The following is a 20,409-nucleotide window of genomic DNA, read 5'->3' on the forward strand; positions in this document are numbered from 1 at the left end:
ATGCAAACACAAAAGAATGAATGTTAAGTCTATCATGATAAAATGTTGCATTCTACATACTGTACAAGTGATATGTATAAGAGGGTACCCTGCTGGGAAAGAAGTGTAATTACTTTCCTCTTAGCCTCAGTTTTGTTAATCATTTCTTTTCGGAAAACGTAAAAAAAAAAAAAAAATTTTTTAAATAAAAACAATTATTGATTGTCTAAAATCACATCTACTTTGAAGGAAGCTTAAACTCAAAAGGGCTTTTCAAATTCTCACATCCTCTTTGAGGCTTTACAAATAAAATACTAATTCATATTCTTTGGCCAGTGGAAGGACACCCCCTTTCATGTGCTTGGATTATACATCCCGAACAAGGAAATACCGTAGAATACAATCTGTGTTTTTTACGATGTAGTCTCAACAAAATACAAAACAGCTGTATTTTCAGCTGGTTTTTTGGAAACAGTATTTTGATTGATGATATAGAGTTAATGATAAGTGCATTTTGGATGGACATGGTCTGGTAGAGTATACAGACATTTTACCAGTTTATTCTGAAGTTCACAAAGCACCAGGCTCTGTTTAACTGAGCAACTGGAGTCTCAATACAGAACGATTTCATATTTCACCATAGTGTTAAAAGAAAACAACTTCACACAGGTTAGTGGAATGTGATATGCTGTGGTACAAGAAGAATTCTAAAGTCACTTTGCAATATAAACTGACCCTGCAGGGTATATTATAATGTTAACTTAGGTAAGGTTACTATACTGTTCACCATGTGCAGTGCTTTCACAGGTAGGTGGCACCTAATTGTAAAGGTTGTACTCATCGCACTAAAATCCATATACAGTCAAATGAAGTTTGCAAGGACTGTATTAAAATTTTCAAGAACTGTAAAAATATAAATTTTGCACATTTATAAGCAAACCAGTAATGATAAAAACAATGATATCATCTGACACTTTGTAAAATAAAAAATAAAAAACTATTTTATGATGCAGTGTAGTTTATCATTGTAAAGTCCAACGACTGGTGAAAAGATGGAGAAAATTCATATGAATGAAATTCATATATCAACATTTTGGTGAAATTTGACCTTTTGAGCAAGCTGAGATTAACTAAGTTCTAACAACACTGACCTGCTTTCAATATGTATTATTATCAACAGTTAATACACCTGACATAATTCATCATCTTGCATTTGTCTATTTTCGTATACTTGACACACATTTGCAGTTACTTTCCCTATCCCATCCCCCCCCCCCTAAAACAAACCAAAAAAATACAAAAATATCTTGCCACTTGCATATTAAATCTCCTTCCAAAAACACAAACAATATAAAAAACTAAAACAACCACCGGAAAAATAAAATTAGGGAACCTAACCAAAAGAGAGAAAGACCGAGAAAAAAAGTGAGAAAAAGATGTCCTAGAATATACAGCTGACCTAAAAAGGTTAAAACTGTTAGTAAAAAGACAAGCTTCATAAGCAAAGGAAACTTTAGCAAAGGAAAAAAAAAAAAAAAAATCCACTTGAAAGATGGTTAATGATGAAAAAATAACGTGAGAGGGAGAGAGAGAGAAACTCTGCTAGTTTTATCCGAGGGAGACGAGCCAAGAAAACATCCAGCAGGTAAGTCAAGCACAAAAATAACTAATGTATGGTACGTCAGGCGTGCACGCACGCACCAGCTGCACGAACCGGTGAAGAGAGAGTAAAACGATCCCATTGGCCTTCACCGAGCAAAGGTAGATCACGAGGAGGAGAAGGCACACTGCCGCTACTGCCGCTGCAGCGAGCGAGGCAGAATGCATTTCCAGCTGACCTTTCTCTTGATAAGGCAAACCATCCCTCTCTCTCTCTCTCTCCTCCGTAGTATTCCATCAAACTAAATAGCTTATAATACTATTCTTTATAGTCTTTTGTACTCTCCTCGTCTGTCTTCCTTTTTTTGTCTTTTCTTGATTCTTTTCTTCTCAAAGAAAACGATTCAAGTCGACATGCCATTTTAAAATGAGAAAATTGTAATTTTTTTTTTTTTTCTTTCTTGGAAGGTGCCTTCTGCATGTTCTTATGTCCTATAAATAGCTTTCTTCATTCAAAGGAAATAATTTTTAGAGTATTTCAGATGCTACAAGATATGAAATGAGTTTCCACTGCATTTATTTCCTGTGCACACTTGTAAGATCATTTTGCATGAGTCACCCACTATGAACGAAAGATTATACAGTTATGTGGTATTTTCTTTCTTTTTTATGCAGGGGGAGGGGGAGGGGGAGGGGGAGGGGAGGGGAGGGGAGGGTCTTGCAAATAAATGGAAAGTAACTTCTTAGTCTGACTAAGGTACTGAATAATGCTTAAAAATGGGAAAACAATATCTGAAACCACTTTATAGGAAATAGAAAGTCTATTCATAGTACTGTAGCTAAAATTTAAACAAAGACACTTTTGTTTGTCAGCTTTGTGTTTTTGTCTATTCTTCTTCTCTTCTCATCCAAATGTTGTTTACTTCTCAAAGATGTTTAGCAAATTAACGAGGACCGAACGGAGAGAAACATCTGATTTCTTTTATTTTCCTTCTCGGAAAATTAGACAACCTTAATTTGCACTCAAGTTGTAGCTAAACAATATATGCCATAGAAACTTCAAGGTCTTCACTGATTGGCCCCAAACTATAACAAGCGGTAAGTTGCAGAAATCTTAAAAAATAACAAAATTTTAATGAACTGGATGTTTTTGGAATCTCAGACATCAACAAGGGTTTTAATTAGATAAGGTAGTTAATGAGCAAAATTGTTTTCAAAGTGCCCGGAAGTTATATTAGACAATTGGCACAAAGCAATTGCATCTTCTTTATCTAATTTTTTCCTATTTTTAAAAAAACAACAGCTTTTTGGAAGACTGACACAAAGCCACTTTTTATTTTTCTCCTCTCATTCTTGTCCTTTTTACTTTCTAGCAAATTTTGAGAGGAATTATGATAATCAGTCCAAAACAAGTTAATGATTTGAACCTATGTTTTCTTTCAAACATTAAAATCCATTGAAATTGTTCATCTGCATTGTTGATGATTGTATAAGTTTTTAATGTCTAGCAAATCACCAACAAAAAAAACAAAAAAAGATTTTGGAAAATTTCTTAAAACTTCCAAGTATGACCAGTAAGACAATATCTGATCATAAACATTGCCTAAATCACACTGATTTGATCAGTTCATTTTCAGCTCCTTAAACGCTTTCTTTACAAGCAGACAATTTTAAAGTGCCTCTTGTTTGGTCAGTGACACTTAACCACTGAGGAAGGTCTGCCCCTGCAAGGAGGAGAATTAATTAATCCTGGATCAATTTAGAAATAAATCTTGTTCTCATTTGCAATCAAGATATCAGATATGTCTACAAAGGACCACAGAAGATTAAAAGCAGTTTTAGCTGTTGGAGAGCCCTATGGACTGCAAAGGCAAACAGACCAGAGTTTGTCCAAGCTTCCGAAGCAGAGTGAACTCAAATTAAGAGATGACAAATTTATCCATACAGTATATACCTTTGTGGACAGCCCTGTTAATCATTACAACACAAAGGGCTTTCACTGGCTCCAAAGATTTGAACTTTCAAGCAGTGGTAATTAAAAAGGATGAAATTATAACAAGTTCTTTGCTAATTTTGTGTATTATGAGAATGAAAAGGGAGAATAGATGATCTTTTTTTCTTATTCCAATTTGTTTTTTTTTCAAGATGATTGATGAAAATTTGAACAACGAATTTGAAGAATAATTTTAATAAAAAATAAAACAAAGAAACCAGTCAAAAGAATATTCAAATATTAAATGTAATAAAAACCTGCATATGGTAAGTGCACTAAATAATACAGGGGTGGCACTGTATTTTCTCACCTAACTGTAGCTTTGTTGACCATCAAGTTTTCCTGTCTTTAAAAATTTTGTTTTGTCTTTTTAAATACTTTTACAATAATCGCTTTCAAATTTTTGCCTCGTTTGTTGCACGAGACCTCAATCTGAAACTGTTATTTAGGACAGGGGAATGGTAAAAAAAGGGCAATTTTTAATTCAACAACTGCAAGCTTAATTTCCCAAATGTTTCCCAAGTTGACATAGTTTACAATATGATTTATTTTCCTAACAAAATCTTATCATCTATATAGATGAGTTTTCTAAAAATGATAAACTGATTCCTATATATTACCCTATATATTACCTAATTTAACAATATTAAATATTTTATGATCTGAGAAATCATGAAATATAACACAAACAGTTTCCTTTCTCTCCCAAAATAATTTATTTTTAATTTTTTTTTTTTTAAGGTGGTGTGGTCAAGAATCTAAGGTAAGGACAGGGTAGTCTGAAAATCTAAAGAAAGATAACAAAGTTTCATTTTGCCACGAGATCAGATCAACTGGTGGGTTGGTGTTCTATCAAGTAGAAGTAACTTGTTTACATATTTATTTATTACCATCACATTCATCACTATTTATACAACGAGGCTCAACCAAATAGGAATATCCACACAAACAGCCACCCATGCACTGACTGCTAATACGACATCTTTCTGGTCTCAAGGTAAAACAAATTTCAATTTACAACTACCTAATTAAGCCCCTGTTTGCCCTCGAAATAGCTTACATCACAGAGTGTCTCCGTGCATACACTAGCGAGGGCTGTGTAAGCACTACTTAATTGTTGCCTCGTTACCATCACACCCATTACCAAGATAACCATAATTAAACATTCTCCTCCTCATCCTCCTCCCTCCATTTGTAATGTTTGTTCGTCTGCTCTCAAAGTCCTTGCCTAGACCAAGGTAAACTATTCCTCCAGTATAACAGTTATTAATGTTTCACTCCGATGGCTTCTTTAACAACGGCTAGTTTGTTCTCTTAGTCAGTGACAAGGAATAAGTCAAACATTTTGGAGGCAATTTGGTGAACAGAAACTTTGTCCATTCAAGCAGAACCCACGATACAGTTTTATGGGGGGAAAAAACTGACGATTAAATGGGACGAAAGCAATTAAAAGAGTAAAGATTAAAGAAACCTGTGAACAGTTCATTGCTAACACCTATTAAAACATGAATGCATGAGTTTATAACTCAAAAAGAAAAATTGCTTTCTTTTTCCAAAGACAGCAGTTTTTTTTTATGGCGAGATCAAGAATCAGTAAAGGCAATGACTTCAGATGTGATTTTGTAGACTATTACCCTATGACAGAGTTAACACAATACGATCAGCTAGCTGCCATCATGGTTGACCAACTGCTGTATGTTGTAACAGGTGGGTGCCATAAATGACACAACGTTTGGGCCTTTTCAATCTATACCGGTTTTTGAAGGGAGACAAAAAAAAAAAGCTGAATTTCCGAGATTTTCTCGGTTCAATTATCACCAGCAATTTAGTTATTATTACAATCGTAAAAATCGTTATTAATTTCTTTGTTAAACATTTCGTTCATTCAATCAAAGTATTGGTTCCTTATTGGACTGCTACAATATCGCATGATGTAACTTCGTTCCTGTGTATAACACTCTAATCCTTCGTTAGAATACTGAAGTAATAAGCCTTACAGTTCATGTAATCAGCAGAGAATAATATAACATAGCTAATGAAAAAAAAAATAATAACCAACACAGACCTCCAGGAGATGATATCTGGATTTTGGAAAATTTTATTGCGTGGAGAGCCTTTCTTCATGAATATTGATGTCCCCGCAAATTTTCCGTTATTCCGTATTGTTAATCCATACCCTATGCAACAACTCAACTGCAGCACACCAATAATCATAAAAACTTACATGATCATTTTCAAAGCCATTCCCCTCCCCCCCCCAACTGAGCTAGCCCTAGGGGAAAGGGAGTTTACTTCTCTGCAATATTTCCCTGGGAATGCATTTAAGCATTGCCCGCAAAACTAATCTACCAATCGTGCATAACTTTTAAAGGTAACGATCAAACCGACCGATTAACATTCTTCATTAGGTATTCCTTATCGGTTCTCAGGGCCTCCGCAAGATTCAGCTGCCGCAGACTATTCTGTCTTTCCACATTAGCTTTCAAAATTATTTCCAGATTTTAGGGAGATTGTGAATTTGACTTGAGGCTATGCAAGCCGGTCTTTAGTCACTCGAGTCTGGTATCAATCTTTTCCAACCCAACAGAAGATGCAAATCAGAAAAGACAAGTTGTCGGTTTCTTTGAATGCGGACAGATTTTGCAAATGTGAAGAAATTCCTATCGGAGTGGTGAGTTGAATAGCTCTAAATTAACAAGGGAACGCACGTCTTCCTACTACCCTCGACAACGTCGAAAGAATGAGATTTTGAAATCCGTTGATCATCTCATCAGCTGCTTTCATGGAATGACAAAGCAGCCAGCACTTGAAAATAACATGGATCAAGCTTACTACTAAATAAAACACACACAAGGAACATTTAACTGTATATTCAATGCTCTGATTGCAAAACTTTATAGTTTTGTTTCTTTGCTAAAACCTGACTACTAAAAACAAAAAGGTTTTTTTTGGGGGGGGGAGATCATAATTCCAAACTATATAACTGAATTTCTTGGAGTGAGGGTTGTAATCACTAATGCCATGAACAAAAAAAAATTTCCATTTAAAGGTCTTGTAGACTTCATGGAACATAAATAAAACAATCAGAAGGATTAATAGAGTAGTCATACTAGTTGAAAAATTTAGAGAAACATTTCTGATGAACATATAAAAGCGGCCCGGGTTGGAATCCCAGTGGAGGCTAGAAGATTTCTCACTGTTCTGGATTGTCCAACTTGTTGCCAATTCAAAATGGTATGTATGCATATTAATATATGTATGTGTACATATATAGTTATATGTTTATATTCTGTACATATATATACATAAATATATATATATTTATGTGCATGTATATATATATGTATATATATATATATATACATTATATATACATACACACACAAACACATGATAACATATGTCACACACATGATGACAAAGTACACTCATATGTACTAATTCTGCCTGCATTGTAAATCTCAAGTACTCAGAGTGACTCTGGAACTGACAAAGTGACTATATACTTATATAGCAGCATTCATAGCAGTACCTAGGAGGAAGGCTGCTGCCAGCCTAAGTCTTCATGTCAGGATGAATTAGTAGTTTCTACCTGCCATTTCTAAATCCAATTCCCCTCTCTTTTCTTTCTCTTTTCTCTCTCCGCTCAAAACTAATACCTTCGGGCAAGAATTCTCTCTAAAACACATGCCCTGTGAATTCCAATTAGATGTGTAGCGTGTGATACACATGAAGACAGTTTAATACTGTAAGTGTACCGTGACGGAGTAATTGACGAGAGATTGGATTCTATGGGTATCCTAGCACCAAGCAAGGAGCAAGGATTCTGGACTTATGGCAGGAGATGACAGTTGAAAATTTTGTCCCCATTATGTTTAATCCAATACAAGGGTCTCTTATTTTTTCTTTTTTTTCTTTTGGATCCACAAAAAGCTCAAGGGTTTATTCAGCTGTCATTTTGCATAAAATATTGATAACTGCAGCTCGGGAAAAAGGCTCCATGAATGAATAAGGAAGGAGTGAGTAGAAAGGTAAAGTTTAACTGGGATGTTATACACCACACTGAATACTGGTCAGGATAATCAAAGGAACCAAAACAACTCCCCATCCCCCCCCCCCCAACAACTCCCCATTCCCCCAACAAATATAAATTTATACTAAAGTATAAAAAATAAATAAAAATTAAACAAACTGATGTGGTTATTCCATAACTCTTTCTACAGTATATTGATACAGTAAATATATCATAGCTAGGGGTCAGGGGAGTGTTGATTAAGGTTTTGTGTTACTTTAACTATTTCTTTTGATTTAATCATAACATATGATTATTAGTGGTACTTTCCTTGTTGACTAATGCTGTCTTGGTAATGTTTAAGTTCAGGTACACTAAGTATTAATGTTGTAAATGCACAGTGGGCAAAGTCTGCAAGGAATAAAATGCATATTAAACAAATATTGAATATTCAACAGAAAGTGTTGGTCATTGGATAAACTATTCCCTGTCTGCTCATTTAGATATGTGCTTGCTTTATAAGGTATACGTGCACGTGTCTCACCGATACTAACCCTGGTACATGTCTAGCCCCACACTCATAAATTCTTCTGGACTTTGTAGTTGCTGTTAATTCTGGATGCATTACTACACCAACATAATGTTCGATAGAGGGGAAAAAATCCAAAACTTACAACAAATGATGGCACAACGAGTACAACTTAGAAGGCAAAATTCTCTACAACTTCCTACATAAATGTCCCTGGTGATTAAGTCTATTTTGATAGTTTATTCACACAGTGTGTAAACACTAGATACTTTCTGTCACAAGGTTTACCTTCAAGCCATGCCACCAGGAACCAAGATTCTTCTTCACGATTCAAAGAACTCATTTTTTTTCTAGCTTTCTCTTGACATAGAAAAGAGCAGTTTACCTTGTTTTTGAATTTAATTAAATTTCATGAATAATTTACATGGGGAAGCACCTGCAATTGTGAAGCACTTTTTACTACAAGTGACCTCAAAAGCAAGTACTGGCAGCTGCAATTTGGATAAATTGATACAAACAAAAAAAAAAAAAATTGAAAAAAAAAGAAAGGCAGGGAGTAAAATCAATCAATGAACGGTTCAAATTGTCTTGCGAACGGTGGAAGTAATTTCATTCGTGGGGTTTTAACGAGACCAGACCGTCTAAATCCGAGCAGCCCACCGATAGATGAGCGGCCACGTACAGCGACGAGGTATTTCAACCTGCAATGACCTTATAATACTGCAGACTGACTAATGGATAACCCTATCAAATTGAAGAATTGTGAATAGTTTTAGTGTATGTAATATACAGTAGGTGTCGGACAAAACCTCTGGGAACCTCCGATATGCAGTAGTACTTTATTGCTGTTTATATTTTTAAAGGTATTATCATTCCCTCACAAGTTAATTCACAGTATGAGTACACACTTAACTGTATATAGGTGTATGCAGTGCTCGAACTGTGGAGTTTGGGGGGGGGGTGGAGGACTCGGATCTTCACAATTTGTGAGCTTGTAGCTTGTTATTTCAGCTCAACATTCACTGATCACATGAGGCACCATGTAGGCGATTCCGAGGGTCATGCAATAATCTCATATTTGTAGTTTCCTATACCTCAGGGGGTTAGTACAGTAAGTATGAACCATCCAATCACAGACTTTGAATGCAGAGTTGATCTTAATGTGGTTATAGCCTCCTTTGACAGAAGGGATATTAAGCGGGAAAGATTTTTTCTCTCTCATCACCCTTTTTCTTTATCTCCCTTTACCTTTTCTGATTTCTTGTTTGGTTTGTGTTTTTTTCTTCCTTTTATTGGTCAATAATTTTTGCTTGTGAATTTGAATCATTACAACAATGTTACAGTACATTAACTGTTTCAACATTCCTTCAAGGTTTCAAAAGGTATCTTAAATGTCAACCATATAACTACAATCTGTTTGGTTGAAGGAGTGCACACACTTAGACGGAAGACCAGAAATTTTGATTGATGTGTAAACGTCATTCTTCCTTCAGGACCTTAATTTCAATGGAAATAAAAACTCATTTAACAATATTAAGGAATGGGAAATATGGGGGGTGGGGGTTGGGGGGGGCAGGGGTGGGAAGGGAGGAAAAGAACAACTAAGTAATAAGTTTACTCCACCTTGCACTGGCAGGCCAACATAAGTTTAAACATATCCTGATTTTTACATAAATTGCCATCATCTGCTAGCTAACAAGTCTACTTGGCCAAGTCTAGTTGGTGTATCCTTTCGATAAATTTTTGAGTTCTGTATGTCCGCACTCCCCAATTCCCTTCGACATTTCTCCCGATCAAACTCTCGGGACTGAGGCAACTTCATTTATCAGGCGTGTCACTCGTCATGAAACCAAACAGGTTCCATTTAAATCATTGCTTACGATAAATATGCTACATGTTCCCTTCCTTCCATCGGGATAATTTCAATCCACTCTACGGTGTTCGGCGAAGCGTCAAATTCCCACGAGATGAGTAGAATATTCATTTCGGGTCTAAACTAAAGCTACATATAAGAGGGAAATTTAATGAAAATGGATATCCAGTGAGAACCAAAAACCTCAGACACCATCAGTATGTTTCCTAAGAATGCCCAAGAGATTATGGGTAATCTCGTCAGTTCACAAAGGGGAAAAGCAGCAGCAGGGAATAGACCAAAACAATCTATTGTGCATAAGAAGCACGATCATGTTAGAACTCTAAGTTCTGATCCGTTTGTGGTCAAATCGGGCCACTTTGTGACATTGACTCTCGACTAGATTAACCAGCTTCTACGTACCAACCGTCACACCCATACCCCCCACCCCCACCCCAAAAGTGTTCTCATATTTGATGTTTGACTTATCCGCTACCTTTCATCAGCTACAACAGTGACTTGTGGTATGGTCAGGTTCTCAGCAATGACCGGACTTAGCAAATAGTACCTCAGACAAATTCACTATCCACAGAATGTCCATGTAGGCTCACCACCCACAGCTGTAAAAAGTCCCGATAATAAAAACTAGTTGAATTGTAGAAACTCTGTGATCCTAAAATTTATTTCTAATACCCCGGTTGTAAGCTGTAACAATGTAGAGTAAGCAAGGTCTTTCCTCGTTATAGAAAGGTTTTTAGATTTAACGCCTTTCCTACCCATCACTGTCGATGCGTGATCTGTTCCTTCTAGTCAAGTTTTGATTTATCCAGAAATTAAGCTGTGTTCCACTGTCTACTTGTTTTCCCCCCATTTCAAAACTACCCCGTTGATTTGAGTTTCACACGCAACCCTGTCCAACTTTGAGCCTCTGCGCGACCCACTTAAAATGTCAAATTATCTTTTTATGTCACCACAAACTGATCTAGGCTTGATTAAGCGAGAGGTGAAGTCCTTAACTAAGGCAAGACAGCCAAATGGCTGACAAATTGATGGATGCTGTCGTTACAAAAACCTACCGTCCGCCATTTTCTTAATTCTAAGAATGAGGCAGGGTTCAACCTCAATATAAGCTTCTTGCAGAGTCTTTGGAGAATTTTTACCTGCTGGGAAAATGTTACACGAGCATAACATGTGAATCTTCAATAAAGCAAACCGTGTCCCAGAAGTGTCCTTGACCAGAAAATTAATGCTAAAGAAGGTACCCTTGTGTTTTTTATATGAGATGCAAATCTCACCTGGTTACTATCTCCAAATCCTCTATTTCGTAACGACAGATTTGAGAGAGATAAGACCTTAAAAGACTAGAAATTTATGGAGCAGCCAACAAAATGTAAGGGGATAAAGACAACATTTGAGCACAAAAAAAAGAGCAAAATCAGAGATTGCGATATTAAGGATAATAAATCTTGATGCTACTGTAGCTGTTTGCGGCTTCCGAGTTCTCATAAACTGCAATGAATCAGGTTTATTCTGACAAAGTACTACTTACAAGGAACGGATATATGCATATTGTATGAATCAGTATGCTAAGCGTACCTCTTAAGAGCACCAAATCGTAATCCGGGGAAAAAAGGCTTTGAAAAGGGCATCTGTACTTTATGTGATGTCACAAATACATGAGATACGTTAATGATGACGCTGATGAATGTGTTCGTGATGTATTTGACTTTCAACCTCGATCACATCGGATTTCGATATTAAGAGAACATTGCAATTACGATCTTTGACAGATTAGGAGAAGGATTGTGTAAAGGAAATGCAAGTCCAAAATTAAAGGACATAAAACTAAACAAAAGAGAAGAAACTTTACACAGCTAAAATGAATAAACGTTTTAATATCATGAGGGCAAGCAATCTATGAGAATTGTGGAGGATAATTTACATTATCTGGATGAAGCGAATGACTATGATGCGCTATCAAGCCACATAATTTTGAGAGGTGACATTTGCCAGAAAACGTGACTAAAAAGTATAGCTCTAAAATGGTCTGTATATTCTCACATGCATGAGCAATTTTTAAAATGAAATACCGATTGTAAGAACTCCCTCAATTCAGTAGACACTGTGTTTGTAGAATGAGGGAATAATTGATATTGTTAACAGACAAACAGTAATATGCTGTTGTACAACCAAATGATATCCAATCAAAAGTGAACACATTGCTAGCCATGACTACAGTGGCCAAATTGAAAACAACAAATTACTCACATCTGCAACTGTAAATAGTAGAACCTATTGCAAACGGTACAAGTTAGTACAGTATACTGTATATCTTTAATAGGCTGTGACCAAGAGAAGCATCCAAATCAAAAGCTGTCTGACTGCTAAACCCAGTAAACAGATTATTCTGTTAGGTGATGAAAATGTATTCACTACCTTGTGAAGATCATGAAACATTGATCACATTGTTTGGAGTAAATCTCTGTTGGTACAGTAGTAGGAATAAGGTATTAAGCCTGTTTGGAATTTGCAGATCCTACCATTCTCAGGACAATGAACAGTGCTCTAATCAGACTTGCCTCAAATTAGTAACAAGAAACTATTACATCAACGGAAGTGTTAAAGTGCAATTATCAAAATTAAGGGAATAAATTGTCCCTTAAATTAGGAACACTTTAAAGAAACTAAACAAAATGTTACTCAGAAATTTTCAAAAGATATCATTTTGAAACAATCTGAGATAGATAAAATGTATGTATCTATGTAAGCAATTAAAAATTGTGGTTAGTCAAAACAACAGACAACTTAGTGATGGACCCAACCAACATCATGAAATCTTGTTTTGTTTTGGTTGTTTGTTTGTTTACTCGGTAGAAATTTGTTTCCTTGCTATGAAACAACCGAGTAAACGTTACTTTTCCCCATAACTGCTACAGGTAAGCTTGTATCCCACCCATTCCCGCGGATAAACACGCTATATTGGTCTTACCAGTGTATTAAAAACAATCGTAACCCAGACACCTTTAATATTACAATAACTTTGAAGGATCTCTTGCTACAGCATGTATGAGTCACTCTGCACTATAGTTCTAATCAATATGGATGACAGTGACCTTTATGTTAATGGTTTGTAGAATCTGAATGATGTCTGCACCTTAAGCATGTCCTCCATGATCTGAAGGTCCCGAGGAGTAGTAGCAGACATAGACTGTGTAATGCTGAAGTTTATACAGCACACTTCACGGTTCATAAGCATCCATCCATGCATGGAAAATTCTAGGAGTGGATTAACTATGAGGAGAGGGATGCATCATAATGAGGGGCATAAATGTGAGTGGGGGAGTGTTAGGCTACTACTGGGCTAGTCTCGGTGCTTATATTTCGTTGGCCAACATCGACCAGGTGTTAAAGCAAACAGAGTTAGTAGGAGATGAACAGAGGGAAGTAGCTCTGTTGCCAAATGTTGAGGCCCATAGGTCTCTCTCTAAATCATATAAGTTTTGAGCTAGATTTAGAGTACTGATGCTTAGATATGTATTAATCGGATCACATTAAATCTTAATCCTACTCCGTATTCTACTGAAATTAGTCAAAAGCTCTCCAACAGTGCATGGCCCAACCACCTGAAAGCAATACCACTGACATGAGTATGGCATACCAACCACCACTCTCCCCCCCCCCCTTCAGAAATAGTTCCCTTACCATACCCAAAACCTCTATTCACAGTAATATCTACTTCACTGTCATCAGAAAATTAAATGGTTAGCATAATCAACAACAGAAAGGAAATTTATAAATGAATTTTCAAACAGCAAAGAAGACAGTATTAGCTACAAATTAATTTGGTGATAACAAGGCACTCCTCAAACCTACTTAAATAAGTTGCATCTACGTACTGAACGTATGGGTTAATTCCGAAACTTTCCACATATTGTGATGGGGAGAAATATTCCACCTCCTGTACACTAACCACTTTTCCATACTTTGTTTCCTACTGCTACTCCTTTTACTGTAACTGAATCAAAATACTGGATACTCGTTTTGTAATACGATGTTGATTTCTTACAGTGTACTAACAATTACAATGTAATGGTGCGGTGACAGGGGAGAGAGAGTCAGGCTTAAATAGCTTGTAAGTAGTGAGAAAACACCATACACCGTCTGTGCAAAAATCCCATCTGCCCATAATCAGTACTAAGAAACAGGATGAATGGGTTATTAGAGTTGGATACAAGTATAATCATGGATAAAACTGTGTTATGTGATAGATGATGATGATGTGGGAAACATGAAACCCGTACTGCCTGTATATACTGTATGCTGTATAAATAGCAGTGAATATGTGCTTATATAGAATGAGCAGAATAAGACAAAAATGGGAAAGGTACCAAACCAAATGCGTTTTTTTTTCTGTCTACTGTCAATGGTAAAATGTATGGTAGGAATGGCGGTTGCGTATTTTCCAAACTGACAAACTTTCACAATATATTGTCAAACTATTCTTCAGTAGCACTAATTCCTACGAATCAATGGTGAGATATGTCCATTATTTATTCTAAATGATCCCAATGTATCGATAGAGAGGTAACATGGAAACTGATGTAAGAGCAGCAGAATTTAAAAAAAAAAAAAAGTTAAGACCAAAAAAAGGAGATATGTTAGGCATGGTTTGAGAAGTGCTTGAAGATAATAAAAATAATGACACTAATAAATGATTAATGGAAAAACAAAAATAATTGACCAAAAATAAAGAAGAGAGAAAAGAATAGATATAAGGGTACCCCACCTCCTCCTGGAGCCATTTGGTTTACAATATCAACACCTAAAGAGGGGAAAATAAAGGAGAAGAAGGGTTAAAATCTAGGCATGCTGCCACTAAAAAAGGAAAAGCTGAAATTAACAAGAAAACAATAAGCAGTATTAAGATTAGTGTACTCTACAACTTCTATTACGTTTTACCTATAGAACAAAAAAACAAAAAGGCAAACATGCAAAGGATTCTGGGTAATAGAGATAAGAAATGCAAAATGTACACACACACACAGTCACACACACATAAAAAAGAGCAAACAACAAGAGGAATATGTATTTTCAATCCAGTGTGTTAAACTTCATCGTCTTCAGTAGAGAGTTTTCGGTTCGGGGTCTCTACAATACAGAATACACGCTTCAGTTCAGTGTCAGTAAACGTCTACTAGGTACCAAGAACTGTTCAACCTACAGTCAGCGTTTCAGTACCTACAGGTAACTATACATGCTAATATCAATGCACCCAATTCTCACTTGCGCACGCAATGAGTGCTGGTCGGTTGCGGCCTTACTCCCTTCTTCTCATAAGAGATGATGCTAATCTCTCCCCCTGAATTTTGATCATGCTAATCAAGTAATACCGATGACGATGATGGATCTATACGGTGCATTCACTGCAGCTGCTCTCAGTCTCTCTGTATCTGGGCCTCCATTTTTTCTCACAGCCTACTACTGTAGAGCTGGAGAAGCTATGACTATTTTGTCACCTAGCGCTGATAGCCAAGTCAATTCCCCCACCTGCCAAGACCTACTGAATATTTTCAGTGCGAGAGAGAGAGAGCGATAGTTCTAGGCGTACAATCCACGTTCTTGGTAAGAATAAACGCAGTGCGACAAACATCTTGATGTAAATCTGGATGATGGGCTTAACACTGTAATATTCCTTTCAGAAAAACAGTTACTTACACTGCGATTGAGAGCGATGAGGAAAACTGGTGGATAAGGCCTATGGTACTTACTGTATATGCGAAATATATTAGTCATAATCAAATCTTATTTTTGCACCTTGCCAAAGAGAAAACAAATATATATACAACAGACCTTGCTCGTGAAGATTGTGCTGTAGTATTAAAACCTGATTGATTATAGTACTGAAGATTTTGAAGAATGGATATAATCTTGCTATATGAAAGATTGTAATATTCTCAAATGTTTTAAGTAGCCAGCCATAGGTATCAATAATGAATGGTGGTGAATCATACCTTGCACAACAAGCGTGCTGGTTTGGGAGAAGAGTGGGGGGGTAAGGTTGAATGTTCACAGAAACCTAATCACAGTATGACAAAATCTAATGTGAAGCATGATCTTTACCATCAGTTTACGAGGGATGAGTAATTAAATCTCTGACCGATTGATGTTCGCTACTTCATCGCCTGCGATAAACACCATCCACATGCAACCCAATCATATTAAAAACGAAACCCTCGACCGACCGACTGTACAGCACATCTGCCACGAAGAATGCCACCGCAACAAAAAGCAGAAAAAAGAGTGGCGCTGCGATCTCGACCCGACTCAAAAATAGTTTTTAGTTACATCTTGAAAATCATGACACCGTCCAAGGAATAAATGGCCGAGTGTAATAAAATCTAGCCATATGTCTAGGTCTGAAAGTATCGTTAGATCTTCAATCGTGGTAACATCATACGCTGCCCCTCAATGAACAGGAGCACATCCTCTTATCGTGGAAAGGCTTTTGTCAGATCAAGTGCAGAGGCACTTTTAAAGGGTTGATTAATGACTGCAGACACTTCAAGCAATCCTTCAGTGAGCTCCCCGCATAGTTTCCCTATAGGGTTTTTCTAGTACTAGCCATGAACAGCTACATGTTTTGGGAATCCTCACCAAAGGCAAGACAAAATGAACTTTTAAAAGGTATTCTCAAATGTTTGAGGGCTTGAGGGGGACCAGAAACAAGAGTTTTGTCTTTAAGAACATTTCTTTTGCAGTGGACTCTCCAAACAAAAGTAGAACAAAGCATTTAAAGGTCATAGAAACATAGAAAAGCAATGTGCAGAAATAAACAACAACAAATTTCAGAGCATTCAGATACTGTATGTATACTTTTTCTCAACATACATTAACAAGGCATTGGCTCTAAATTTTCCATCAAAATGTTATACTAATACTCAAAGTTCAACAGATGCTCAAAGTGCTTCTCTGAACATAAACATCCACATTATTCCCAGCCAATGAGAAAGGAAAAATAAAAAATTAAGGGGGAGGGGTAAGGAAGAGGGGGAAAGGGAGGATTAATAAAAAGCGATCCCATGGATGTGCAACCTGTTCCTTCATCCCTTTGTCTAGACTTTAATCAGGTAACATTTTTAAAGGGGATGACTTGAAATAAAAAACTCCACCACGCCCCCCCCCCCCCCGGTTTTACAAACCGCTTCATTTAATTGCATTATCAGACCATCAGTGATGATTATGTCAGGGTTACTCTGACAACATCAATCTAACTAACCATGTGATTGATCTTCCTATTATCTAGGTCACTTGCCCAACATTACAGCATGGGTGACCTTTGAGGTCAAAGTGGGATGAACAGGTGTCTAAGTGCTAGTGATGTAACACAATCTGACAGAGGCTTGTATCCCGTTGTCATGGCGATTTTTAATTAGGTGACTTAATATTGGGCTATATGTGCAAAAGAGGAAATGAGGATGGGGAAGAAGACTACCTGTATAAGACGAAATACAAAATGGGAGCTTGGAGGTGGAAGAGCTTGGAGCTAGTAAATTTAAAATGAAACTATTTTCCAGTCTCCTTTGAGCAAGAACCCTTTTGAATTCCATGTATAGCACAAATTAGCCATGAAACAAGACACGAGATGACTATCAATAGTGCCACAAGACACAGTGTATTTTCAAAGGGGATTAAAGAAACAAAAGGCAAACTTCTCCCCTATATAGAATAATCATTGTTTTATTATATGAAGAGGTTTGCTAGGAAAGAATGACGACTATTCCATTTGACAAGAACTGCCAACGGACATTTAGAGCTCAAATTAAGTATTGGAACGAGAAGACAGATACTCCAAGATTCTCCAGGGAACATTCTTTCGATAACTTGAAAGAGGAATACTTTGAACATGTTGAAAAGGTTACCTTAGCAATCCAAGTAGCTCAATCCTAAGTTAGTTTTACAGAACTCCCCCCCCCACCTTGCATCCCCATCCCCCAACCAAACCTGGCATAAGGAATCTTCAGTTTTGTAACAAAAACAAATATATAATACAAATATATCAAGGTTTTCAAAGTTCTTTTTACATGGAGGTTCTAACCTTTTTTTATTTGAAGACATTTGAAAGGGTCATGAGGTTTCAGAGAGATCTATCTAAAGCTCTAAATAAATGGCTGGGAAAGTTTTACAAAAGGTGTCTATTCCGTGTCATTGTCTACATATATACATACAGTAGTTCCCTTTGAAGCAGCAGCTTGCATAAATTTGGTAAAAAAGTCAAACATACTTGAGATTGATCAAACTAATGGCAGACAGCCTATTACCGCAGATGTGTGTAAGAAAGGTTGTAATTTGCCTGTGTGTATTAAATTAACTTACAGTATAACTTGAGTCAATAAATATTCATCCAGATATTTGCCATACATCCAAACAACATGTGAGAAAGAAACATTGCAAAAGGTTCCAAAAAAATATCACTAATATGTCTTCACTCTTTGGAATAAAATATGCCTTGCCAAAATGATGTCGCATCGAAAATTTATCAACATTGACACAAGAACCTCTTTTGGGCAGAGAAAAAAAAAAAACCCAAAGCGGCCAGAAATCTAAACATTTACTAACATTCTCTGATCAGACTGCAGCTCTCCACTTGAACATCTCAAACTATTTCTTGTTTATTTACTTGACTGGGTAGCTTGTATCTGTTTATCCTGATTCCACAAAACACGATGAATAATTTGTCACATTTGGAGGGACCATTCACCCTCTTTTCCCAATCAACTATGCAATGTAGATCACTGCAGACTATTAACTAAATTATGCCTCCACTTCTCTAAACAAGATACAACCTCCTGGCCCCTAATGCTTTGAGCAATTTTGTTTTTCCCTAGATCTTACTTAAATTACTCTGTCTGCGATCCAACTGTTCTTGATATTGACAGCATACAAATTATGTAAAGAGGATTTGCTTTTGGAGGGAAAGGATATTGGTACAGTATCATCTCAACTAAGTAATAAATGACCTGAACCAACATAAGACACAGTTAACATCGACATAGTCTTTATCGTTTTCTATAATAACCACCAAAACAACCCACTCATCCTGATATTTGCATAAGAATCCATACACAGTAGCTTTGTTGCAACCCCACTATAAAATGTATACAGTACTTAACTAATTGCACAGTTAAACATTCATAGGCTTAACCTTCAACTCATTTACTGAAACTCTTACTTTCATCATCAGAACTCATATATGCTATAAATATTTATAGAGAGAAGAAAATGAAGAAGAAAATTTCAAAATGTATTGAACAAATGATATGAAAGAAAAGGAACAAACACAAGAAATAGGCAAAAAAGAAAGAAACAAGAATGGAAATAAGCCACACACAAACATTTCATACACTGTATCTAACTTATTCCTAAAGCAAGGAAGAATATGATCAGTAAGTACATATACAACATGTATGTACAGCACAACAACAACAACAGCAGAAGATGAACTGTCTTCCATTTTTCTTCTCTTTCTAATGTGTGTGTATGTGTGTGTGTGTGTGTGTACACCACATCAGTTTTACAAGGCAAGCTCTGCTCAATCGCGTCATAGAGATGGGGCACTCAAAGAAACCTACGTTTATGATGCTTACATTTCCAATCCATCGATATTAGGCCACAGGAGACTTATCAACGTAACACTTTCCCGTCAGACACCCTCTGCCTGCCTCTAATAGAAAGGGGGTGCACTTATAGAGAAAGGACAAGGAACTGAGATGAGAGAGGAGATGGAGAAATGGAAAGGGGGACGAGAGACTGAGAAATGTGCATCACTGATGCAAGACTTACCCTCTTGGTCAACCATCAAATGCTGCTCCTGCTCTGCCATGTTGTATGAACCGTTGCCTTCCAGTGTAGCAGCAAAAGTCTTGTAACAGAGTACTTGTAAATCCCGATCACCTAGTGACGACAGCTTTAAAACCCACGATCTGCCGAGCTGAAGTTTAGGACGCACCTATTTATTGAGATTGCACCCTCCAATAGCAACCTGACACGGCGGGAGAGACGAGAAAAGAGAAAGAAGAAGAAGAACAGTCAATAATACAGAGCATCAGCAGCAGCATCCTCCTCGTCATCTTCACATACAAAAGAGAGCAGAGCTGAATATTGAATGAGGACGAAAGAGCAAACGTGAATATGTAATTAGAAGCCATAAGCTAGCGCCCACACTCGTACAACACAATTCTACCACTGCTGTCCGTAACCTATGCACACTACTGGCTGGATCGTCTCCTCATTAACATCAGCCAATCGTACGTCTCCGAGCACCCTGGTTGGTTAATAATCGACACAATGGAACGTGTGACTGAGTGAGAGAGAGAGTGTGTGCGCACTGCAGCAATCAATGGCTTGTCAAGCGGGTGCAGCCACCGCCGCAGCGGTCGGTCTTGTCA

General features: G+C 36.9%; 1 protein-coding gene across 4 annotated transcripts in view; it reads right to left on the reverse strand.

Annotated features, from left to right (window-relative positions):
• LOC139979172 (heterogeneous nuclear ribonucleoprotein K-like) overlaps positions 1 to 20,409 on the reverse strand; it is a 96,103-nt gene that overhangs the window by 22,081 nt on the left and 53,613 nt on the right. For 3 of the 4 annotated variants that reach the window (XM_071989898.1, XM_071989900.1, XM_071989899.1), the window contains 2 exons: positions 19,805 to 20,003; positions 14,751 to 14,786 (listed from right to left, as the gene is read on the reverse strand). In XM_071989898.1, the coding sequence (XP_071845999.1) occupies positions 14,751 to 14,786; positions 19,805 to 19,844 (76 nt within the window). In that variant the 5' untranslated portion in view covers positions 19,845 to 20,003. The remainder of the gene's footprint in view (positions 1 to 14,750; positions 14,787 to 19,804; positions 20,004 to 20,409) is intronic. The other variant, XM_071989901.1, reaches the window with a different exon arrangement.

This window comes from Apostichopus japonicus, chromosome 13, assembly GCF_037975245.1.
Source record: "Apostichopus japonicus isolate 1M-3 chromosome 13, ASM3797524v1, whole genome shotgun sequence".
Classification (NCBI taxonomy): domain Eukaryota; kingdom Metazoa; phylum Echinodermata; class Holothuroidea; order Aspidochirotida; family Stichopodidae; genus Apostichopus; species Apostichopus japonicus.